This window comes from Mytilus trossulus, chromosome 11 (assembly GCF_036588685.1).
Source record: "Mytilus trossulus isolate FHL-02 chromosome 11, PNRI_Mtr1.1.1.hap1, whole genome shotgun sequence".
NCBI lineage: Eukaryota > Metazoa > Mollusca > Bivalvia > Mytilida > Mytilidae > Mytilus > Mytilus trossulus.
In genome coordinates, this window is record NC_086383.1 from 38,632,020 (window position 1) to 38,658,781 (window position 26,762).

The 26,762-nt window shown below is 33.1% G+C and overlaps 1 protein-coding gene across 1 annotated transcript; it reads left to right on the forward strand.

The window, feature by feature from the left end:
* Nucleotides 1-5,219: 5,219 nt before the first annotated feature.
* On the forward strand, nt 5,220-20,711 carry LOC134690036 (heat shock 70 kDa protein 12A-like). The gene is made up of 5 exons (XM_063550007.1): nt 5,220-5,262; nt 6,619-6,958; nt 14,497-14,715; nt 17,890-18,043; nt 19,484-20,711. The coding sequence occupies exons 2-5, from the start codon at nt 6,641-6,643 to the stop codon at nt 20,536-20,538; spliced, it is 1,746 nt and encodes a 581-aa protein (XP_063406077.1). The 5' UTR covers nt 5,220-5,262; nt 6,619-6,640; the 3' UTR covers nt 20,539-20,711.
* Nucleotides 20,712-26,762: the final 6,051 nt, after the last annotated feature.

Genomic DNA, 26,762 nt, shown 5'->3' on the forward strand with positions numbered 1-26,762 from the left:
ATATCCAGCTTGTGTTTGCCTTGATGTAAACGGGTATTTCTCAATATACTAAAATAATGAGGTATACTAAAATAATGAGGACCAATTTGTAAGACAGTAAAGTGTCAACAAGATGAATCAAAAAATTTAATTTTGTACATAACTTATGTAGGACAATGGTGTTCATTTTATATTCCACCATTCCAAGCACTTTTGCCAATAATTAACAAATTCTGGGTCAACAGACACACAAAGTATATGTCGCCTGGTACCTATTGCCTAATCTGTAAGTTCCGCATCAGTCAGGTTCACCAAAAACAATGGTGTATTTTGGATTTGCTGTGATAACACCTAAACGTTGGCATACTACTAGATTCAATAATTGTCTCAGTGTTTCCAGTTGTAGTTTTTTAATAAGTACGACTTTATAAGAAAACAATACAAATACTTAAAAATCTAGATTTGAAATACAGTGAATGTACAATTTCAAATTTGTTAGCAGACATGACGTAAAAACATTGAATCAAAGAATTCAACTATGTTATATAACTAAAATATAATAGTGTTCATTAAGAATTGCACCATTCCAGGCCTTTTGTTTTCCGAATTGTTCATGTTACCAATAATAAAGTTCAAAGTCAAGGGGCCAAACAAAGATATTGAATGCAGAGAAAACTGTGCATTTTATGATCAGCATGACTTTATCTCAGGCATAGATTACCTTAGCTGTATTTGGCAAAACTTTTAGGAATTTTGGTCCTCAATGCTCTTCAACTTCGTACTTTATTTGGTCTTTTTAACATTTTTGGATTCGAGCTTCATGGATGAGTCTTTTGCCTCTGGCGTATATACAAAATTTAGTCCTGGTATCTATGATGAGTTAATTATCAAATGACAATGCCATGAGTAAAGGAAAATATCACATACAATTAGTAGAATTTAGCATATTTTAGACGGTAACATTAAAGAGAGAATACATTAATATTTATACTGTTTAAATATCTTTGAAATAAAACAAAAATTGAAATATTTAGCTTTATCATCAAAATAAACACTGGAAACGTTGATGAATATGTCATTAAAAAACTTCAGTTAGGATGCTCAAACTCCAGCTTAAAATGTTGACAACTTGACAACAAATGTAGGTACAATTATAAATATAATTTCAATCGGTTGAATTTATGAATTAGTATGAAATTATTTTCTTCTGAATTGTCTGCCCATAGGTGGCGTTTTTAGGTTATGTGTTTCATCTGATTTGGCGGTTAAATCATTCGGCACGACAGGGTCCACTCGATCGGTCACGTTTAATTTTTTTATATTAGGGTTTTCATAGATTTTGTATCGTGCATTAAAAGAGGTTATTTTACTTTACATGTGTGGGTTCGCTGAATGAACTATATTTATATATTTAATATAAGAGGACATTATAAAGATGTTTATATTATGTACATGAGATATATTATTAATTGGTAATTAAACCAGCCATCGGCTCTGTCGTGTGGTATTGCGGCCATCGGCTCTGTCGTGTGGTATTGCACTTTACTATTTCTTGTTATTATTATTATGAGGATAATATATGGTTTTGATATATGGGTATTAACGGAAGAAGGAGGCATACAATTTAAAATATGTTAACTTTTTTTTTTATTAAACTTTGTAAAAAGGTGCACTAGCTACGGGATATAGAAAAAAAATATCACATATGACTTTTTTTTTGTTGAAACATTAATTAAAGTGAAAAAGTGAAGTAAAATTCACTTTTAGCAACCAGTTTGGTTGAGTTCGTCAAAATTAGCAAAGAAACAGTTCTGATGAATTTTTCACTTGCAAGTGGAATCAGTGTTCATCCGCTCTATATCGAGAACCGATATAATTTCAGACTGTACTTGACATGTATATTAAACAACACCAGAGGGAGTGTTATAATGAAAGTACAACTTTCTGGGGAAAAGGACAAGGTCAAACACTTTGGTTTCAGTTGACAACCTCATGTCCTACAGTGAAGATACAAAATAAACTCAACAGAGATACCAGGACTTAATTTTGTATGTACGCCAGACGCGCATTTCGTCTACAAAAGACTCATCAGTGACACTCTTGAATCCAAAAAAGTATAAAAGGGCAAAAAAAAGTACGAAGTTGAAGAGCATTTAGGACCAAAATTCCCAAAAGGTTTGCCAAATACAGCTAACTTAAGGTAATCTATGCCTGAGATAGATGAGCCTTAGTATTTCAAAAATTCAAAATTTTGTGAACAGTAAATTTACAAATACAATCATATCAATGATTATCAAATATTTACCACACAAGTTATTCACAGCGGCGGTGCATACAGAAATGGCTTCCATCTCAATGATGTCTAGTTCGACGTCATTAAATCCGTATTCATGTGATTTTCAGTTGAACTTCTTAGCTAGAAATGGGTTACGCATGAAGTAGTCGTGATCAGCAAATAAAAGGAAAAGAATGTCAACAATGAAAGTTAAAAAAGGGTATAACTAGATTTATTTCACTTGACTGGACGGGGTTTAAGAAGTTCATTTATCTAAGACCAGTCCATCTATATACAGGAGTGTTGGGATAAACTCATAAATGGTTAAATGTGTTTAAGCTCGGATTTCGGGATCCGGGATTCTTTTTTTCGAATTTCGGGATTTCGTGTTTTTAAGACCGGGATTTCGGGATCTGGTGTTTTTAAGTCCGGGATTTCGGGATCAGGACCCCTCTTACCCACCCCCATAAATGAAATGTCCAATTATTCGTCCCATATTATACACTCAGTTCTTTTGTATATGCGTTTAGTGACACCAGGGACTTTCTATACTAAGTAAGTAGAACTAGCATAGAAAGTCCCTGGTGACACTGATAAGTGATTAGAATAATATTTATTACGGCAAACATCCTTATCACACACATTAAAACATAAGCTCTGCCCGATCAGTTGAAATAACATTGGTAATACATCATTTGAATGACTGATTCGATTTTCAAAAACTTATTCTTATATAGGTAAAATCGATTAATAACAGATTGTTTTAACCTATAATATGAAATCAAACAGACAGAAAAATCTAATTCACGAGTTCGCTATCTTTTTTATTTCTATGTTTACAACGAGGTAACCTCGATGGTTAATTAGATGGCGTCTAGACTAAACTACACACGAAATGATGATAAATGATTTCGAGTTTATGCATTGTAAATGTATTTCAGACTTTTTATTTGGATATTCGTTTTGGTACTTTATTAAGTTTAAATTATGAAAATTTAGTCAAATCGATGAACATGTTTTTTTATATATATTCTTCATTATTTGGAAGTATAAAAACAAGATTAAAATAAATGGTTTTTTTAATCATCAACCTGCATGACTTGGTTCCATGTTAACAGGTCTATAAAACAAATATTATTGAATTTTCGTTAAAAGAAAACAAGAAGAGAAATTTTACGGTTTTACTTCAAACATGCCTAGATTTAAGTACACGAGTGCATGGTTTACTGTAATAAAAGTCCACTATAGTCACTCTTTCAATTAATACTAGTAATTGATGAAAACACAGGAAATAGTCTCCTATTTCGAGGGGGATAGTTAACATGTTAACAACACCTCGATTTTGGCAAAACAGTTAACAACATGTACATTCAAAAATTATGATAGCAGTTAACACAGTGGGTTGAAAACAGTTAACAGTTTTAATTTATCTCAGATAACAGTTAACTAGACCTTTAAAAAGGCCAAAACAGGTTAAAATAAAAAGGTATTGCCCCCTCTACTTCATTTCACGACGGCTGGACTGAACGTCTTTATATCAGAGACGCAACTTGTAACATGTTAGTCCTATAGCATATGAAATCGGGTCATTATTTACTATTTCTATTTATTATATACTTAGTAGTAAATACAGATAAATGGTATGTGTAATACAATCATTGACAAGCTTGCTGTATCAGCCACCGGTGATGATATCGATATTAGCACGGTTGCAAAAGCTTATTCTCACCTTTAATATGTATGACGTCACGTCATCGATTGCAGTCACTGTTGCAAAGGCTTGTTGAGGTTTTCAAATCCCTAATCTGTATGACGTCATGTCAAACCTATAATCTGTATGACGTCATGTCAAACCTATAATCTGTATGACGTCATTTCAAACCTCCTAATCTTTATGATGTCATGTCACATAAAAAATATCTGCTTGAGGTAAATGTATATAATAAAGTGTATATGATATGGCTTTTTCAATATCACACAGCGTATCAACCCTCAACCAATATAATCCCTCGAGCAGAGCTCTTGGGATTATATTGGTGCATGGGTTGATACGGATGCGATATTGAAAAAGCCATATATTTTTTATTTATTTCTGATGTTTTCGTTTTACCTATTCATTTTGCTACGATATATTTCTTTTCTTTATTATTTTACTATCAATGCGCCACCTTTAAAAAATGAAAATATCAGTATAAAAACGTTAAAATATCAATAAAATGCAAAGTCATATGTAATAAGACTAATTGTATATATAGTAACGCATAATGAGAACGTTTTTGATAAAAATGTAAAAAAAAGTTTTGTTGTATTTTATTTCCTTTTTATGGTGGGAATTAATGTCGTATGATTGCCTTCTGCTTCTCATTAGCGTACACCACATCTGTTTGTTTCATGTAAACTTTCAAACAGATACGTTTACATAATTTTTCGGATTGATTTTTTAATTGTTACTTGATGTGCAGACAGACGCCGGAAAATTATTTATTGTAAATCATGAATATATTCAAACTAAATATGAGCTATCAAGTTAAAAATAAATCCCTTATACATGCGTGCAACAAAGCCGTCAAAAAGATTTACACAATAGATTCTTATTGTTGGAACTTTAATGTTTAACCAAACCATTTTATACAATTTGTATTATTTATATATCTCGGGATGGGGTTTACAGAAAAGGATTTAATTGGTCTATGCCAAATAGAGAATCAGATCATTTAAATAAAGAAAAAACAAAAAAGAAAAAGAAGGAATAATTGGGACCTAGATTATGAAGAAAAATTGACAAAATGTATACGGAATAGAGAAAATGGCTTAGAAAATTAAAGAAGAAAGAATTGGAAAACCCCACAGACCCTCATGTATCTATTCATCATGTTATTTAAAAATAAATCGATTTCACCTAACCTCGATTTAACCAATCAAATGTCGCATCTAACGTACGTGTTATGATTTGTATTTTAAAGAATAAACATCCTGGAAACACTTTCTGATTTCTCTACCAAAACCAGGTAATGTTTATCAAACAATCGAAAAGTTTATTTAAAAACAAGTTTTTTTTAGTTTTAAATATATCCGACTTTAAAAAAATGACATGCGTCAGAAAAATGGAAATGTATTTTAAATGAAAATTAATATTCGGTTTATAATTAATTAACCGGAGAAGATAGGCTTTTTCATTCTCGATTAAACACGTTCAGAGCGTCATGAACATTTGCAGGATTTTCACACTAAAGTGTTCCGTTTAAACCAAGGGGATGGTATTATAATGTAATCATGCCATTGCATTCTCAATGTAGCTTTAATAATACAAAAGCAGCCGACCCGATGTCATGAATTACCACACCGGTGAACTGTGGCAATGCACCCATATTTTTTTCTACCGGCGGTAGAACACTTCCTTAAGTGGGATATCCAGTTGCATATGCTAGATGTATAAATTCACAAACCTCTTCGTTTAGATTAAGGATGTTAAATCAGGTGCCTCTTGTAGAGAGATCTGTAAAGAATCGTTACAACAGCTCTTGGAGGGGCATGAGGTGGCCTGTAATACTGAGGTTTTTCTACCTCAGGCATATATTACCTTAGCTATATTTGGCAAAACTTTTAGGAATTTTGGTCCTCAATGCTCATCAAAACTTTTTTGGATTCGAGCGTCACTGATGAGTCTTTTGTAGACAAAACGCGCGTCTGGCGTATAAACAAAATTTAGTCCTGGTATCTATGATGAGTTTATTTATAAACCTATAGATTGCTGTCCCTTTTTTATTTCCCCTCATTTTTATTGTCATTCCAAATTTCTCGACATTCATCTCGTTTGAACCCACCGGCAAAACAAGATATATACCTTTTGTAATAAATGATATTTTTTCTCGTCCTGAAAATGTATGAAATGATTGCCACTGATCATTAAGCCTCTGAATCAATCCAATAATCAAATTACACTAGACAACATATATATATAAAGGAATATACAAGCAACTTCCGTTTGGAAAAAAATCCGTTCCTTTGATAAGGCAGTGTACTAACGGTCTGATACTGCATATAATGTAGCCATGACGAAATTAATATCATTATGTTAAAGAACATTTCGGGAATTTGAAAAATGTGATGCAAAAACTCTTTTTTTTTAATTTTTATTAGAGAAATAAGAGTTAATACATTAATCTTCAGTCAATTGAAACCTGAATAATTTAAAAGTAAATATATACAAGAACAAACAAATTCAAAAATGGTTCAATTGAACACGTCGCTACGTAGCTGACAAAAAATATTATTATCTACCCCAAATTTGTCGTTATGGGAGTATCACAGAAATCGTAATATATATCATTGCTTTGAGTCATGCTTGTATGATTTTTTTTAAGGACACAAGTTTCCTCATAAGGAATGATGTCAAAATTGTCAGACGACTATCTGTTTGTTGTGGCAATAGATTTTGGCACAACATATTCTGGATATGCATTCTCCTCAAGAGACGATTTTAAAAGGGACCCTCAAAAAATTGTTGCCAACCAAGCATGGAACGCTGGAAGTCAACGACACTTATCCCTTAAGACACCAACGTGTTTACTTTTAGATAACAAAGAAGAGTTTGTATCATTTGGATATGAGGCAGAAAATAAGTACACCGACATAGTCATTGACAGACAGCAAAATGAATATTATTTTTTCCAACGCTTTAAGATGCAACTATACAAGAACAAGGTAAGGTTAACGCATTAGAAAAAATACAAGGATAGCAAAGAAACAGACCGGTAACAACCGTTACCTGTTAGTTTTTTTACATGATCGCGAGTATCGCTTCGGAGCTTGACCTGACTTCATGCGCAGAAAAATAATTAGAAATAAACAGGCATGATCTTTTTTGCTGAACAAATACAGGATGTGTAATTCCATCCCCCCATTCCCCCTAAAAAAAAATTAAAAAAATCGTACGTTGCAGCCAAATATATGAATTCAATACACTAAAGTATAATTAAGTATTCAATTACAATATAAATATATCAAACGCATGAAATCCTTTTTCATTTATTTAGTGAATAAAATGTTAATTTTGAAAAAGGGATTTCTCTTGTTGATGGATATTTTATCTTTAGTTTATGTTTTTTTTCTTCTAAATTATCACTTTTACATACGGTATTCAGAAAATCGGGAATCAGAACATTATTTTGTTAATGACTGACAACAATATATATATATATATATATATATAGGAAAGGAAGGTCTAGCGGGACGGCTGCAGTGTACATATACAACTCGTCTAAACATCAACCCAACAATGTTAGATCTGTAAATTTGCTTTCGCAAATTTTTGGTTCTTCCCTCGCCGGGATTCGAACCCATGCTACTGTGATATCGTGACACCAAATCGCCTGCACTGCAGCCGTCCCGCTAGACCACACGACCACCTGGGCTCTCAAAAAAGAGCTTTCGGTGGCCATATGTTACCTTTCCACGTCAGTTTTAATCTAGCGGCGTACTACAGTACATGATATATAAGGCATGAAGATGTTATTGTTGACGATAACAATAACATCTTCATGCCTTATAAATTTACAGATCTAACATTGTTGGGTTGATGTTTAGACGAGTTGTATATACATTATGTACACAGCCATGTATCACCATCATTGATGGCGATCCGATGGATACATCTGTTGTAGGGTTGTCACTGACTCAGACGTACTTATGTATATATATATATATATATATATTCTCATAAAATTGAAGATCAAAATATTTTTTAAAGAAAAAACTATAACACCAATTTTGAAAATAAATGGTCACTGATCACTTAGTGTACTTAAATGAATAGTAATTTGCTGGAATTGTTTGAAAATGTAGTTTTTGAGGCTAACGTTACTATTTTGAATTAAAAAGACGATCAAGAGATATGTCTGTAAAACAAAAAGTTCAAATCTAATTGAACTTTAAAATGCACACGAATTTACTGACAATGCACGATTGATTCTATTGATAAAACGTGTCCGTGTAAAAACTGAAATAGTTTTCGTGTATCATCTTAAACGTGTCCACGTAACACCCATTACTGTTATGTTTTTCTAAAGCTCTGCTAGGTTCAAAAACCAGTATTACAATTGTTTCCATTTTCTACTGACTCTAGATTTCATTATAATATTCTTATTTATAACTTTATTATAGCAACATAAATAATATGTAGTAAAAGGATGCACACATTCAAGTCCTTTTTATGATTTTTACCTATGTTATCTGTAAAACATATAATATGTTATCCTTCTGGAGCACCTGAGATTACCCCCAGTTTTTAGTGTGGATTCGAGTTGCTCAGTCTTATAAAGATTTCTATGTTGTATGGAATATTGTTTTTCTGTTGGTCTCTTTTTTTTTATCCAGGCGTGATGAGTTTCTTTTATACTGATGAAATTGATTACTACTCTCTCTTTCCATCGTAACACCTTAAACTATTGAACACTTAAATATTTAATATTGAGATCTATGTTTAGAGATTTTTGTCTTCCGTAAAAAAATTCTTAATGACGTCGACTAGTCTTGGAATTGTTTTTATTTATAAAATTCAAAAGTCTGTGATTCAGAATTTGTATGTGTGAGATCTTTCCAGAGTTTTTGTAGTTTGTATGTTTTATTCAAATTTTTCAATTGCTGGTACCAAATAATTTTTCATTTAGTTGTGTTCAAATTTCGATCAATGCTTCTTAGAACAGTTGCAAACTTATTGTGAATTGAATATCGAAGCAATCCACCTGATGTAGCGTGTCTCGTTTGAATACTAATTTTGTATATTGATCCTATTTTTTTTCTTTCGTTGATAGTTTTTGAAATGGAATATCCCTCTCTCTTTTCATCGTAACATATGAAATGTACTACATCATCATAATAACAATACATAAGTGCGTGACTATTTTTTCAAAGGTGAGTGACATTTTTCAAAAAGTGTCTTAATTTGTATTCACCTAACATGCGGCTAGATTACAGATTAAAGAAAAATACGAAAGTCATTAGTAAACATGCAAGACAGTAAAGTTTGATCTTCGGCTTTATATTATTTGCACTAGGTATAGATAGGATTTTTTTTTTTAATTTTTACACCATAAGTGTCTTTATAACGGCTATTTCTTTAATTGTGGAGAGTATTTGGATTATTCCAGTTAAACTTTATATAATTTCCTATTTCTTTCATCTTGGGATTATAGTCTAAATTTCCAACTTGCTGAAGATCTGTGTAGAAATATTTCCCCTAAGAAGTATCAATCTGCTGGAATCAATTCCGTTCACTACATTACACATAATTTTTAGGCGTAACTTTTTCTACTAAATCCAAATAAACTTGGTCGTGTCTACAATTTATGTAGCAGCTACAAATCCAATAGTCATAGATCTACGTAGCCGCTACGTTATTGAACGCAACCCTGATAAATTAAGAAATAATTCATGGGGGCTTGAATATATCGTGATTTTACCACGGGTTGGCCCTTTATGACAAATATTTTACCCTGAGCGATAGCGAGGGGTAAAATATCGGCATTAAGGGACAACCCGTGGTAAAATCTAGATATATTCAAGCCCCCATGAATTATTTCGATTCTTATAAGACAAATACGGCAATTCTTTTGGATCGAAGCGCTCTAGGTGGAGGCAAATATTTGCCGTTCCCATAAATTAACGCACTTTTAGATTTGCGGTAAAGAACGGAGGAAGCAGAATTAGTGACATGCTCAAACTATATATAATAACATATTTAGATAAATTTAGATGAATTTTAATGATAATTTACCTATATATCTTCTATGTATATAAAAAAGGGCTTATACCACATTTTAGCATTGTTTGTTTACGTTTCCTTGTTGTGATGATTTTCGGTATCAGAGGCGTGTATTTTCCCGTAAAATGCTTAAATTATTACGTCATTATTCTATGACGTCGTGTACTTCATTCATAAACAATCATATGACGTGGGAGTACAATCGGAACAGCCCAACCAATATATTCATATTTTACCACGGGTGTGTACTCAAAGCGTTTGAAGGACGTCATGTTAGAATATACAATATAATGTCCATGTCAGAAAAATATAAACTTTATTGTATGAGGCTGAGAAACTGGAAAAGGGCGAGTTTCTACAGAGTCCTACTCAAGTTATGCCCCGAGTACAAAAAAGTTTATATATTTATGACATTGACCTAATTTTTTTTTACTGCAACTTATATTAATACATTGATAGCTATCTAAATTGTAAAACTAATTTCAAACTTATTTTCATCCTTTAAGGAACCCATGATTGTATGAATAGTGATCCATGATGAAATTGACATTGCACAAAATATAGCTATGTTACTATATTTAGGAAATAAACACAACTAGTTGCATGTATAAACCTGCATATTTGTAAAGAGTATCCATCCCGAGTTTCTGGTGATCCATCATGTACAATTAAACGAATTAAAAATAAACTGCATATTGTGATAGTCTGAGTCATTCTTTAATTTTGTTATTATTTTGTACAAGTATATCAAGTACCTCCGAACACAGTAAAACATTTTAATGTTGATGTGATTATATAAGTGTTTCTCGTTCTTTTACATAGATTAGACTATTGGTTTTCCCATGTTAACACTAGTAATATTTGGGCCCTTTATATCTTGCTTTTCGGCCTGAGCCAAGTCTCCGTTTTGTGATTAACTTTTGGACCTTTACCATGTTTACATATGTAATGTTCTTATTGAGATTTATATTTAGCTTTAGCTTTTTTGTCTTGCGTAAAAAAAAATCTTATTGACTAGTCTTTGACATTTTTTTATTTATAAAAAGTTCATTATCACTGAACTAGATATAGGAAGATGTGGTGTGAGTGCCAATGAGACAACTCTCCATCCAAATAAAAATTAAAAAAATAAACCATTATAGGTTAAAGTACGGCCTTCAACACGGAGCCTTGGCTCACACCGAACAACAAGCTATAAAGGGCCCCAAAATTACTAGTGTAAAACCATTCAAACGGGAAAACCAACGGTCTGATCTATATAAACAAAACGAGAAACGAGAAACACGTATATATTACATAAACAAACGACAACTACTGTACATCAGATTCCTGACTTAGGACAGGTGCAAACATTTGCAGCGGGATTAAACGTTTTAATGGGCCCAAACCTTCTCCCTTTTTCTGAAACAATAGCATAACATCACAACATATAAAAACATACGATAAAATATCAATTGGCAGACTAAACTCAATCAAAAAACGTATGATTACACAATATTTGTTTAAAGGCCAGCTGAAGAACGCCTCCGGGTGCAGTAATTTCTCGCTACATTGAAGACCTGTTGGTGACCTTCTGCTGTAGTTTTTTTTTTCTACGGTCGGGTTGTTGTCTCTTTGACACATTCCCCATTTCCATTCTCAATTTTATTGTTATATTCAAAAGTTTGTAATTCAGAAAATATTTTTGTAAGATCTTTCATTTTTTTCAATTTTTGTTACCAAATTATTTTTAGTTTGATTTTGTTTTAATTTCGGTCAATTATGCGTCTAATAATAGTTGATCATTTATTGTGAATTGAATATCTATGCAATCCACTTGATGAGTGTATCTCCTTTGTTTACTAAAGTTGCATATTTATCCTTATTTTTTTGTTTTTGTTTTTTTTGTTTGATAGTTTAAATATACTCAATATAATCAAAATAGCGCTAATAATTCCTTATTTGTATTAATTTTGTATTTACATTGTGCCATTAATCAAATTTATTCGTTTAGTGTATATTCATTTGATTTACTACGTCTTTTGATTGATTTAAGTCATTCCGATTGATGTTTTATAGACTAGTGTGTCTTTCTATGTTGGGATGCCGGTTACACTATAGTTTCAGATGAGGGTGAATGTTTGGCACCTTTAAAACGTTTACACCGGCTGCAATTGATTTCACTTGTCTAAGGTCAGGAATATGATATTCATTAGTTTGCTGATGTGGTTCAGAAGTGTGTCTCATTTTTCGTTTTTTTTGTTGTATAGATTACACCGTAGGTTTACCTGTTTGAATGTCTTTACACTGGTCTAGTAGTTTTAAGGGCCCTTTGTAGCTTACTGTTTGTTGTGAGCCGAGGCTCCATGTTGAAGACCGTACCTTGACCTATAATGGTTTAGTTTGATAAATTGTGATTTGTCTCATTGACACTCATACCACATTTACACCATACTCATACTTTATCTTCATATAGCTAGTAAGTATATGTAGAATAAACAATTCATTTATTAATTCCCTTCCTCAGTCTACACTTTGACTCAAACAACTCTATCAATTTACCTTCATGCATATAGAAACATGATGCAAAAAGTAGTCAAATTTGCCAGAAAGGCTGGTGATACCATCGGGGACAAAACGACCACCAGCAGTGGCACCAAACTAACGTTGGGTAAATACACTGATATCGAAAAGGCTTATAGACGCGCGTTTCGTGTACATAAGATTCTTCAGTTATCAAAATAATTATTAAGACAAACAAGTACAAAGTTAATGAGCATTGAGGACCAAACACTTTGTTCCGAGTACGACTTAGGTATTACTCTACGTCTGGAATAAGAAAACCCTTGGTATTTCGCTAAATTCACACTTTTGTAAATAGAAAATTTAACGAATGATCACATAATCGATATTCATGTCATTACTGACATGGCTGACTACGAATTAACATACGAACTGAAATACATCAAAAAGTAATTTTGGTCTTGTTTCAAAAAAATATTCCAAGAAATTACACTATACGATTATTTGACACTTAGACACAAAAAAAGGATAGGAAAGTTCAAATGATATACCTATGAATTGTAAAGCCAAAGTATAGTACAAAGTTAAAAGCAAAATTCCCCCCAAAAATATACCAAATACAGCTATGGTAATCTATGCAAGGGATTAAAAAATCCTTAGTTATTCGAAAAAATCATAATTTTGTAAACCGTAAATTTATAAAAATTACCATATAATTGATATCCATGTCAACAACGAAGTGCTGACTACTGGGCTGGTGATACCCTCGGGGACGAAATCAGTTTTAGAGAGGTGGATGAGCAGTACTTGATGCCTGGTATATTTAATGATTTCATTCGTTAACAATTATCAACGTGCGACGTTATTCCAATCCTATACTTTTTATAAATGCTGAACCCATATCTGTTATTTTTACTTTCTGACAATAAAGCAAGATATTTTAATTTAAAGGATATCATATAAAGAAGAAGATGCGGTATGATTGCCAATGAGACAACTCTTCACAAGAGACCAAAATCACAGCAATGAACAGCTATATGCCATCTTACGGCCTTTAACAAGGAGTAAAGCCCATACCGCATGTTCAGTTATAAAAGGCCCCGAAATGACAATTGTAAAACAATTCAAAAAAGAAAAGTAACGGCCTAATTTATGCACCAAAACATTAACGAAAAACAAATATGTAAAACACCATCAAATGGCAACTACTGCATTGCATGCTCCTGACTTAGGACCAGCACATACACACAGAATGTGGCGCAGTTTAAAAAGGTTTAACCTAGCAGGATCCCAACACTCGCTCTTACCTTGGACAGTGGTGTTACAGTACAACATTAGAACGAATTATTGTCTAATTTATTCTTTAATAGTTGAAATATAATATGTATCATATACAAATCTTGTAACATCGATTTTATTTTATACATCTGATTTATTTAAAAAAACTGTGGATTCATCAATTTTCGTGCGGGTTCCAGTTTTCGTGGATTGACGAAAGCCTGCTATCTCGTGGACATTTCATATTATGGTTTTCCCAAAATATTCAGAGAAACCTAAGAAAATGTGCAGTTCCTTAAACATTTGAATTCGTAGTTTACTTAAACCAAGGAATTTCATGATAATGGGAACCCATCGAATTATAATGATCCGAAGTTAGTTTCGTTTTATAAAATACAATGAAATACTATAAAGAACAATAGACTGACGCCGGAAAAACTGTTTAATTAAAAATTAATGTAATTACTAAATTTTCAAGACAAACACCAATTAAAATTAATATAATTTCGACGAAAATGACAGGAAAATGACATAGAGAAAGAAAAAGTTTATACTGAATTACATTTCCCTGTGAACTTGATAATTGCATATTATTCGGTATCCTCTTAATTGCTATAATGATATTTCCCGCTAAGATTTAAAGTTGTTTTTAGAGTTAGAGATTTATTCTTAACCATTATGTCATATTTTGTAACTTCAGGATATCAAAGGAGAAATGTTAATAGAAGATGTCACTGGAAAATCACTAACGGCTATGAAGGTTTTTGCGAAATCTATCGAAGCTCTTATGCTTCATTCGTTTGATATTTTTGATCAAAGAGGAAAAGAAATAAAAAAGACTGACATTCGATGGGTTTTGACAGTTCCTGCTATTTGGTCGGATGCCGCAAAACAATTCATGAGGAAAAGTGCAGAATTAGTAAGTGCAGTATTTTCAGTCGACATTATTATGAACACTACAATCAATACACAGTGTGTTCCTTTCCCAAATGAATCCTTAAAGGTGCTGTTTAAACAATGTAATGAATAAAATGTGGCCAAACTGGGTTTTAGTTGACATAATGCCGTATTCCTTCTGTTAATGAAATAACCAAAATAATTAAAGCTGGAAAACAATTTAAAAAATAGAATATCATAATTCCTAGGGACACCAACTAGCACCTTGCATGGCAAAGGTTTATTTTTATTAAGTATCCTTATTAATAGCATTGCATGGCCTACCTCAGTAAAGATCCGTCTTTCATACCACTAATAATGCTAACTGTTGCCTAAAGAATTTGTTTCTTAGAATAAAAAAGAATTTTCCGTCTATAATTTGGATAACCTGATAAATAAACTTTAAAATGACTTTTAATGAACTAGTATTAGCAGAATTAGTTGTCCTTCTTTATAATTATGCATTACAGTTAACACAGGAAAATAAAAGTACTCTTTTCAACGGTTTCGGTACAGGATTGAAATCTTGAACATTTGTGGTGCTTGCAAAATGCTACAAATTGTCTTGTTTTTTTTTTAGTTATGTTATCACATATGTCTAATTCGATTGTGTTCACTACAATAAGAACATATTTGTCGTCATCCGGAAAACAGATCAACCCGTGACATTTTTATCAGGGACGATTTCAATGTCATCACTTGGGTTAAAAATGTTCCGGTGAGCAGCAACCCTATATCAAGTAAATAATGACATCATGGCGTTTATATATCTCAACTTGTTCAATTTGCTCGTGTATGTAACAACGTATTAGATTTTAGCGAGAGAAATATATGTATTACTGAAAAAATATCACACCATGGTTTTCGATATCACAAACTAGTCAAAACATTTACTAAATTTTATCATCGATAGAAAAAATTAATTCGTAAATATAACTAAACATACATACATTTTATACGTTCAGCTATTTACATCCAATCGTTTATGGTTATATTCTTTACAAAACACAAAAATGTCAGTATTACCTCAAAATTTTACAAAACCTTTAAACAGACTTATTAAGAAGGGATATGGTCACGATACTGTTGTCAGGTCATTAAAGATTGCATATGGTTGCTTTAATATTGATTCACTCATAGGATCTTTGCATCGAAACTAAACACATTTATTTAAAATACAGTTGTTGGCATGACACGGGTTATGTTCTTCTCATATATTTTATGATAGAATGATACTAAACCCCATAACGGTAGGGATTGTGCTTGATATTCATATGATAATCTCTCAATCAGTTTAATTGAGGTCTGCAGCTGGCATGACAGTTAACTGGAAGTAGTCTGTTGTTATTTATGTATTATTGTCATTTTATTTGTTAGTATTTTCTTTTGTTACATCTTCTGACATCGGACTCGGACTACTCTTGAACTGAATTTTAATGTGCGTATTGTTATGCGTTTACTTTTGTACATTGTCTAAATGTATAGGTGGAGGGTTGAGATCTTATAAACATGTTTAACCCCGCCGCATTTTTGCGCCTGTCCCAAGTCAGTAGCCTCTGGCCTTTGTTAGTGTTGTATGATTTTTAATTTTAGTTTCTTCTGTATAATTCGGAGTTTAGTATGACGTCCATTATCCCTGTACTAGTATACATATTTTTAAGGGGCCATCCGAAGGACACCTACGGGTGCGGGAGTTTCACGCTACATTGAAGACCCATTGGTGGCTTTCGGCTATTGTCTGCATATGGTCGGGTTGTTGTCGTTTTGACACATTCCCCATTTCCTTTCTCAATTTTAAGGTCTTAAGAAATAACATCAAACGGAATATATATATAAAATAAGTTTTAAGGTGGTATGGGAGTCTAAAATAAAAAATGATAGAATTTGTTCATACTTTGTCAAAATTTAGTATCTATTGATACATGTTCAAAAATATTATAAAAATGATAGGTCACCGCGCATTTTCTCAAGCTACAGGTTGTGACAAAATGACAAATTTTGTATGGATTATACAGGAAAAAACACCATTTTGTGAATAGAAACTAAACAAAATGATAGAATTGTAAAATAAATTAGGAAAAGATTGCTTTCATACAATGCTTTGAGAATATCAAAAGAAAAGATAGGGTCACCGTACGTTTTTTCCGGCAAAAAGACAAAATAGGAAAATTTCATGTAGAGTCATTCAGAAAATGCACTCTTTTAGAGTTACCTCCCCTTAAAATGCCAATTTGAAAATATTCAAAAACAACCAAAAATAATCTACACTTGTAAAAATATTATTATTTTTAAGTCATATTCTTATAAATTGGTTCTTTTAAATGAAATTTCACATTAAATATCTGAATTCCTGAATAAAATTTTGCTAACTTGATAGAAAATATGGACCTTAGATTCTCTGTTTTTTACAATCCAAGATGGCGAAAGACACCCATACCACCTTAAGCAATATTTTGTACAGGTTATAACATGTATGAGGTACTTTTGTACATGTTATAACTTGTATTTTTGCATTATACAAGTTTTAACATGTGCAACATTTTGTACAGGTTATAACCTGTACAAAATCGCAACTTGTACACGAAATATACACCATAATCAGGTGATGCTGGAATTTTGCTACATAGAAATGGAAAGTTCACAATTTGAAGCTCAAATCATCTATTTCGTCAAAGAAAAACAAAATAACATATAGACACTCTATAGGATATCTATAGACATAGTGCACAAGCAAACACGAAAGACAAGAACACATTAAAAATAAACTCATAGCACAATTACACAATATCGGGATTTATTAATATCAATCAACGCCAAATGTTTTAAAGAAAAAAGACTGCACAGTAACGCTTATAAATATAGAAATGAAAATAAAAAGAACACTATAAGGCGTAATTAATATGAAAAACATCGCAGGTATCCATAATTTATACTAGAAAACTGGTCCTGGTGACTTCCAATGAACTTTTCTAAATAGCGCGAGACATAACCCTAGAATATTTATTTATAATGTAAAATGCATGTGCTAAAATGAAATCCAAAGGTTAAATATAGAGTTAACATGTATAAGACATCGAATGATTTATTATTCCTTTAAATTCTTTCTGCATTGCATAATCTTTTAAACATAAACAACGGGCATTCATTTCAATAATAGGCTGGAATTCCGAATAATCAGCTTCTAATTGCATTGGAACCAGAGGCTGCATCCTTATACTGCCAAGATCTTCCAATAGAAAAGCTACAAGGCGCCGACAAAGGATACTGTATGACTGAAGAGGGCACACGGTACATGGTTGTAGATAATGGTGGTAGGTTTTTTATGCCCCGCCTACGATAGTAGAGGGACATTATGTTTTCTGGTCTGTTCGTCCGTCCGTTCGTCCGTTCGTCCGTCCGTTCATCCATCTGTCCCGCTTCAGGTTAAAGTTTTTGGTCAATGTTGTTTTTGATGAAGTTGAAGTCCAATCAACTTTAAACTTAGTATACATGTGCCCTATGATATGATCTTTCTAATTTAAATGCCAAACAAGAGTTTTGACCTCAATTTAACGGTTCACTGAACATAGAAAATGATAGTGCAAATTTCAGGTTAAAGTTTTTGGTCAAGGTAGTTTTTGATAAATTAGAAGTCCAATCAACTTGAAACTTAGTATACATGTTCCCTTTGATAAGATCATTCTAATTTTAATGCCAAATTAGAGAATTTATTCCAATTTCACGGTCCACTAAACATAGAAAATGATAGTGCGAGTTGGGCATCCGTTTACTGTGGACACATTCTTGTTTTATATATATTTCTAATTATATTAAATAGTTTTGAGTTCAGCTAACAGAAAAAAATAAATGTCTGATTACTATTGTCTATGTTATCTATGTTGATTTGGATGACACATGGAACGTCTTTGTAATGAGGTACCCGGTAAACTTTATATCAGTCCGGTAAACCAGTTTTATCTGGAGTCGATTTCACAAACAAACTTAGGACTTAGATTGGTCGTAAGTAATGATAAAATCAGAATACTTATGACCAATCTTAGTCCTAAGTTGTTTTGTAAAACCGACTCCTGGTGTTCAAAAAATGTTTGGTCATCAAATGTTATAAACAAATGTCATGACATCCATCTTTTTTAAACCATTTTAATCTGGGCTTGTATTATATTGATTTTACCATTGGTTTGCGCGTTATGAATGATAACATAAAGGGTCTGTGAAAAATCTTACGTTAAGTTTAGACAATAGGCATTAAACACATGATTACATCACAAGTAGAATCAAACGTTCAATGACATCATGTGAACTGATTGAACTCATTCATGAAAATCATACGACGTACATAAACTTATCATAGATACCAGGACTAGATTTAGTATATACGCCAGACGCGCGTTTCGTCTACAAAAGACTCATCAGTGACGCTCGAATCCAAAAAAGTAAAAAAAAAAAAAAAAAAAAAAAAAAAAAAAAGGCTTAATTAAGTACGAAGTTGACGAGCATTGAGGACCAAAATTCCTAAAGGTTTTGCCAAATACAGCTAAGGTAATCGATGCCTGAGGAAGAAAAGCATTAGAATTTCAAAAAATTCAAAACTTTGTAAACAGTAAATTTATAAATATAACCACATCAATGGCATTGCTAGTAACATCGAAAACAAATTAAATTTGTATATCAACTGATAAATAATCTATTTGTATTTTACCATGAGCGTTCGAAGAGCATCACATTAAAATCATATATAACTTCATTTTTAGGTGGAACGACTGACATCACAATTCATCAGAAACTAACCAAAGGTAGCCTGGAGGAAATTTGTAGAGCTTCAGGAGGAGACTGTGGTGGTATTTCAGTAGACAACTCGTTCTATCAGATCTTCGTCAAACTTCTAGGAGCCCCTCTTTTGAAAATTATGAAAGAAAAAGACCCATCTGCGTATTTAGATATTTTTAGAGAACTTGAAGCTATCAAAAGAACCGTTGATAAAACAAATCAGGATAATGTTACTATGTCAATCCCTAGAGCATTTCTCGATGAGATTTGCAAAAAGCATTTGCATGAAGACTTTGAAGCTGTTATCAAAGCTTCGCCATACAAATCTAGAATGAAAGTACGATTTGACAAATTAAGAATGGAAACAGATTTAATAAAAAATTTATTTAAAGAACCATCTGAAAAGATAATACAATTAATCACCGATGCATTGAATAATAAATATACAGATTTGGTATCAGTGATTCTATTAGTCGGTGGGTTTTCTGACTGTAAGATAATCCAAGATGAAATAAAAGCAAAGTTCCCAAAAATGAGAGTGATAGTACCGGAAGAAGCTGGATTAGCAGTGTTAAAGGGGGCAGTACTGTTTGGTCATAGACCCGAACAGATTGTATCTCGAATTGTCAGGTACACATATGGTGTTCAATATAGACCCCGTTTCAATCCATCAATCCATGACCCTGCACGCCAAGTTGTCACTCATGGAATACCAAGATGTATTGATGCTTTTGACATTTTCGTTGAGATTGATTCAAAAGTAAAGTTAGGATCAAAGATCAGGAAAGAATTTGCCACTTCAAGAGAGTTCCAGGAATTCGTATCCTTCCCAGTGTTTCAAACCATTCAACGATCTCCAAAATACACAGACGAAGACAGTTGTACACATATTGGAACTTTACGCTTAGCTATACCTAATCCGTCAAGAAATTTTCGCAACCTGGATGTCGAATTTGCATTTGGCCACACAGAACTCAAGGTCACCGGCTATGAGATGCAATCTGGAGCGGAATGCGAAACTGCATTAGAACTTATCTAAGGTGTGTATCGTAAAGTGAGTGATAAAAATAAAAGACGTCTTGACTATTTGATAGATGAATTAGAAACGCATAGTGACACTTCAAGATGACGTGACGTTATATAAAGCGCGGTACTTAGTAAACGTCAAGTGTACAGTATTATCGAAATACTGGGGGCCACTCAAACGTGAAATTTGCCAAAAAAAATACCAAATTACGTTGAATTTAATCATTAATAAATAAAATAATTGAAAACTTTAAGCATTTCTTAAATGAATTAATGTCCATGCAAAACTAAATTGAATCTCGCTCTTTACACATATAAAGTCTTTCTCGTTTTTTGTATATAGATTAGACCGTTGGTTTTCCCGTTTGAATGGTTTTACACTAGTAATTTTGGGCCCCCTTTATATCTTGTTGTTCGGTGTGAGCCAAGGCTCCGTGTTGAAGACCGTACATTGACCTATAATGGCTTACTTTTTATCAAATTGTTATTTGGATGGAGAGTTGTGTCATTGGCACTCACAACACATCTTCCTATATCAATTTGTATAATTCACCTACTCCATTTTTTTATCTTCTTCATGGCAACCATCTTAGCTTTGCGACAAGTTTTTATTGCACAGTCTGTTTTGTCATCATAGCTATTCAAACTAACTTCAAGTGGGTATAGTTTTGTGATCAGACTCGATGTTAGTACATTTTTGGTCCGTAGGACGACAGATCTTGCTAGTCCGTATCTTCCTACATTGAGTTTTTTTACAACGGCTAGTGTCCACATTTATGTTTCATATCATTTAGTGTATGTTCCAATTCCTGATTTGTAGGGTAAGGTAGTAATGTAATTCTACGTCCGTGAAGTACGTGGGACGGGGTGAGCGGTTCATTTAACGGTTCGGATGATACATATGTAAAAGGTCGGTCGTTCCGTAACAATGGTTCTTAATATTTCAATCTTAATCAAAGAACCTTTTAAGACCTTTTTGATACGGTCCTTTGTAAGTCCCATAGGGTGCAATCAACAGTTTTTTTTCTATGACGTCATGTTTTTAGGGACCATGCATATGTGACCCTTACTGGTGGACTGATTAATAAAGATACTTGTATAAAACTAGATATCACTGGAATCAGAATGTGTCTCTAGTTTATAATATAATAAAATAATGTGTAATTTTGATATATTATAAAAATTACATCCAATGAACATGGGGGAAAAAAGGTATAATTTTGACATAAAAAACTTGAAATCAGGACATGTGCACACCCATGAAGACATGATCCCTGCACATTTTTCATAATCAAAACTGTATGAATTTTGTAGGTTTTTACCTGGCCTTTCAAAAAAATCTTGTTTCAGGGTACGGTTTCCTGCTCCGAAAAGAGCTACAGTGGCTGCAAATAAGTTTTCAATTTTCACTACTAAAAAAACAGACTGTTTACAGTGTTGTCTCCCCTCGAAACATGTATATTTAATATAATTTTTTTAAATTATTTCAATCATTCAACCTGTTTTAATTGAAAGCTAATTAACTAATTTTTACAATCAAATACAAAAAACATGATACTTTTTCACCAAGTAAGTAAATAAACAGGGGTTTCCCTCCATAGTTATTTTTAGTCGGGGAATAACCCCCAGTTTTTAGTACGAAACTGTTTTTAGCACCCATAAGCCTCTTCAAAACGCCACCATACCACGGTGCTCTTTTTGGTATACACTTCCTCGTAGTGCCAAAGTTGTTTAGTTTTTCTATAACTGATGACGATCTTGTTAATTGCTTAGCGGCTGCGATGAACGTTGTACCGTTGTCATAGATTTTGGCAATGTTTTTCTACTGGTGAATCTTCGAAACGCTAATATGAATGTCTCTTCAGATAAATTCATCACTTCTTCCAAATTTACAGCACAAGGTTTCGCTCAAGTAAATAGACAAATGTATACTTTACTGGTAAGTCCATCTGTGGTTTTAACATTCAAGGCACCAGTAAAGTAAACTCCTGTTACTGTAAACGGGTGTGCATCTGTTAGTCGGTCTTTAGGGAAATGAGGTGGATCTTGAGCCGAATACGGTCTACTTGCAACTTTCTTGCAGATCACGCATTTATATATAATGCTCTTGATCGCATTTATGATATCCAATAGGTTTGGCCTAGTAATATTACGATACTCGATAATCCTGAATGAAAATGAGTACCATGTGCATCCATTTTGATAAGTTGTGTCAATTTGTTTTTTGCAGGTAGCAGTATTGGAATTTTTATATCTTCTTCAAGAGGTGCATTGTTAATGCATCCGTTCGCAGCGAATTAATTTGTCTTTAGCTATGTATAATTTGAGTTCTTTGTCAAAGTTATGTTCCCCCCCCTCTGCTGTTTGTAAATCTTGAATGATTACGGAATAATGCTTTTTCTCAGTGTATTGTATCCACATTATAGATTTTGTATTTCGTGTTTAACATACCTGTTTGTATAGCTCGTATTCTACAGTTTGTAATAAATTTTCTCACGTAGGCGGTAATTCGAAGAAGTTTCTTGAATGAGTTAAATCTGTTCAAATTGATGACATTTCCGATCCGGTCTACCATGTGTATTGTAAATATATTCTGTGTAGCTTATACAGTATCTACTACGAATTCTTGGTGTGCAATAGTGGATATAATGTGAGCTTCATCTCTGTTCCATTCTGAACAATTATCTTCAACAACAGCAGGATCTGAGTCAATTGGACAGTATCGCAAAGTTAACGCTCTGTAATTTGTTTTACGCAGTTTGAAATAAATGGTTTTAAAGTTTTCTTTGAACTTAACCAGGTCAAAACTATCTGGCTATCACTCCATAAAACTGCACGGGTAATCTGAAAAGTGTACGTAATGTGTGTTAAAAGCCTGCTTCCAGTAACGTCAGCCGTCAATTCTAGTCTGGGTATTGCTAGTTCAAGTTGTTTTAAAGGTGTTACTCTGTTCGTTGCCTTTACAAGGGATTTTTTTCCGTTTGCGACAATGTACTCGCATGCGCCGTATGCTTTCATTCTAGAGTCCGTGAATACATGTACTACGTTTTCTTTGTTTGAATCTCAACTGTGACCAAATTAATGTCGGGGTACAACTGTCTTTGTGGTTTCTGGTATATCTTTTCTGATATTCACCCATTCTGTGGTTGTTGACTCAGGTAGTAATTTGTCCCAGTTGAAGTTTTTCTCCCATACTATTATGTTATGCATTAACACTTTACTGCGGATGGTTATAGGGCTAAGTAGTCCTAGCGGGTCATACATAAATCCCTAATGATTGTCTTACTACTTCGTGTTTTGTTTTTAGTTCTTAAATGTATCTAGGGCCGTGTTCACACCAAACGCCGTGTAGAGTAAACATGTTTACAATTAGTTTAGTGTAGTGTACACTGGTTTCACATTACATTTGTTCACATCTATACACCTTATTTAGCTACCTGTACATAAGATTTGTTCCCACTTGTAAACTATATGTCATTTAAATGTTCATTACGTAAAACTGAATTCTTTTTTTTTGGAAAATTTTACTAGCGGTAAGGGAACAACCATTTGACTTCAAAAGGGGGGGTGGGGGATGGGAATGGAAATATTCCGATTCCCAATTTTATAAAAAAAAAATAGTCACAAAGATGATAAAAAAAATTATTCTGAATCAAGAGTTTCCCCATACATTATAGTGTTTAATATTGAAAAAAAAGTATTTGATCACCAGCATCGAAAAAAAAGGAATAAAAACGTACGCGCGAAAAAAATCTGACTCAGATAAAAAAAAATAACCCTCCTCCTTTTCTTAAGTTAAGTGGTTGCTACTTTATAAAAGCCATTTTTATAATTTGAAGTAGTTTGAATATACTAGAGATGTCTCGATAACGCATTAGAAAACGTTAGCTGCAACAGTACTCATGTGTTTGTTCTTTTGTTTAAACGTACTTTAATCATTCTAATCATTTTCTGTGCTTTATTTTGTAATTCATTCATTTGATTGTATTACTCAATTTTTGGGCATCATGATTGGTTAATAAAAATATCTATCTATGCGTGCTTACAGCCGAAAAAAAAGGATTGAGGTATTAGGGATCACTACATTTTTATTTTTTCTGTTCGTTTCAAATGGTATTTCTTCTCCAAGGAGTATTTGGTAAAGGAATAGGGTAACGTTTTTTTAAATTTATTTTACGTGTTATTAAACGGATCTGAGATACTAGAAACATGACACGGGTTATGATCTTCTCATTTATGTTATGATGGTATGATACTAAACCCCTAACAGGAAGGATTGTGCCTGATGTTCATATGATGAAATCATAATCTTTCAGTCAGTTTAATTGAAGTCTGGAGCTGGCATGTCAGTTAACTGCTAGTAGTATGTTGTTATTTATGTATTATTGTCATTTTGTTTATTTTCTTTGGTTACATCTTCTAACATCAGACTCGGACTTCTCTTGAACTGAATTTTAATGTGCGTATTGTTATGCGTTTACTTTTCTACATTGGTTAGAGGTATGGGGGGAGGGTTGAGATCTAACAAACATGTTTAACCCCGCCGCATTTTTGAGCCTGTCCCAAGTCAGGAGCCTCTGGCCTTTGTTATTCTTGTATTATTTTAATTTTAGTTTCTTGTGTACAATTTGGAAATTAGTATGGCGTTCATTGTCACTGAACTAGTATATATTTGTTTAGGGGCCAGCTGAAGGACGCCTCCGGCTGCGGGAATTTCTCGCTACATTGAAGACCTGTTGGTGACCTTCTGCTGTTGTTTTTTTTTATTTGGTCGGGTTGTTGTCTCTTTGACACATTCCCCATTTCCATTCTCAATTTTATATCATTTACCTCACACTTTTTTAGTCATGCGTGAATCGTTTTTTGAGTAAAGACCAGTGGCGAATATGCCTGTGTATGTGAAGTCGATTCGGGAAGACCTTTCCAAATGAATTAGGCAGCAACTATTTACTTCATTTTTTGTGGAGGTAGAGCGGGGAGTGAGCTATTGATTTTTTTCAGGACAAATTTTGGTGACAAGTCGAAATCAATTTTAGCATTATATATAGTGGCAGCTGAGGGTTAATTAAGTACGTTAATTATTTTAACAAAAAAAATCTGTAAAATTTAGACAACTAATAATTATTAAAAATATCAATTTTACTCAAAAATAGTTTCGTCCTTAAATATATACACGATAAAACTAATGTTCTAAATGCCTAGTTTTGTGTACACTTAACCTACACAAGGCCTTCATTGACTATCGACTGTGTGTAGGTAAACCATGATTTAAACTACATGTAAACATTGAGTTTTATCAATGGGAACGCAATTGTGTTTAGTTTACGTGTGAGTTACACTAACACAACACCGAATGTAGGTCAATGTGAACACAGCCTAGATTAGGCGTAACGAATCCTAATTTGACAACATTTCGGGGCAATGTTTCGGCTTCCATAATATTTAGTTCGTCAAAAAGCGCTTTACATAAATCATGAAGTGTCAATTTTGTGGATCTGTGCTCTCGTGCTAAATGTTGACCAATCTCTGCTGGTATTTTATTTAAAATAACAGGAACTAGTAGTGATCCATACGTATCGTCGTCTGTCCGAGTGACTCGAGACCTCTTACATAAGTATCTGTCTCATCACAGTAACTACGGAGACTAGCAATTGTATGAATTGGAACCTGTAAATCAAGTCAGGCTCTGCATGTAGGTTTGAACGATTTTATTGGTTTGCTCGAATAATTTCTGAAGAAATCAAATTGCTTTGTCGTAATTTGTGTTTGTCATGGAAAACATACTATAGCGTGTAACGTCTCGCTATGAAGAAGGGACATTAAGTCGTTGAGTTATCAAAGGTACCAGGATTATTAGTTGATACGCCAGACGCGTGTTTCGTCTACACAAGACTCATCAGTGACGCTTAGATCAAAACAGTTAAGAAGCCAAACAAATACAAAGTTGAAGAGCATTGAGGACCCAAAATTTTAAAAAGTTGTGTCAAATACGGCTAAGATAATTTACTCCTGGGGTAAGAAAATCGTTAGTGTTTCGAAATATTCAAAGTTTTGTAAACAGGAATTAATAAAAACGACCATATAATTGATATTCATGTCAACACCGAAGTGCTGACTACTGGGCTGGTGATACCCTCAGTATAGGTAAGTTTAAAATTGGTAGTGTGTGATACTCACTGTTTGCGCTAGACGATGAGCGTTAATTTGAGCTATTTCTATCTTGTTGGTTTGATGATG

Bases quoted from the DNA above. Each gene is read 5' to 3' on its own strand.
- LOC134690036 (XM_063550007.1), top strand. From the start codon at position 6,641: ATGATGTCAAAATTGTCAGACGACTATCTGTTTGTTGTGGCAATAGAT. The intron at 14,716-17,889 runs GTAAGTGCAGTA...TTTCAATAATAG, and splicing joins TGAGGAAAAGTGCAGAATTA to GCTGGAATTCCGAATAATCA. The intron at 18,044-19,483 runs GTAGGTTTTTTA...CTTCATTTTTAG, and splicing joins CATGGTTGTAGATAATGGTG to GTGGAACGACTGACATCACA.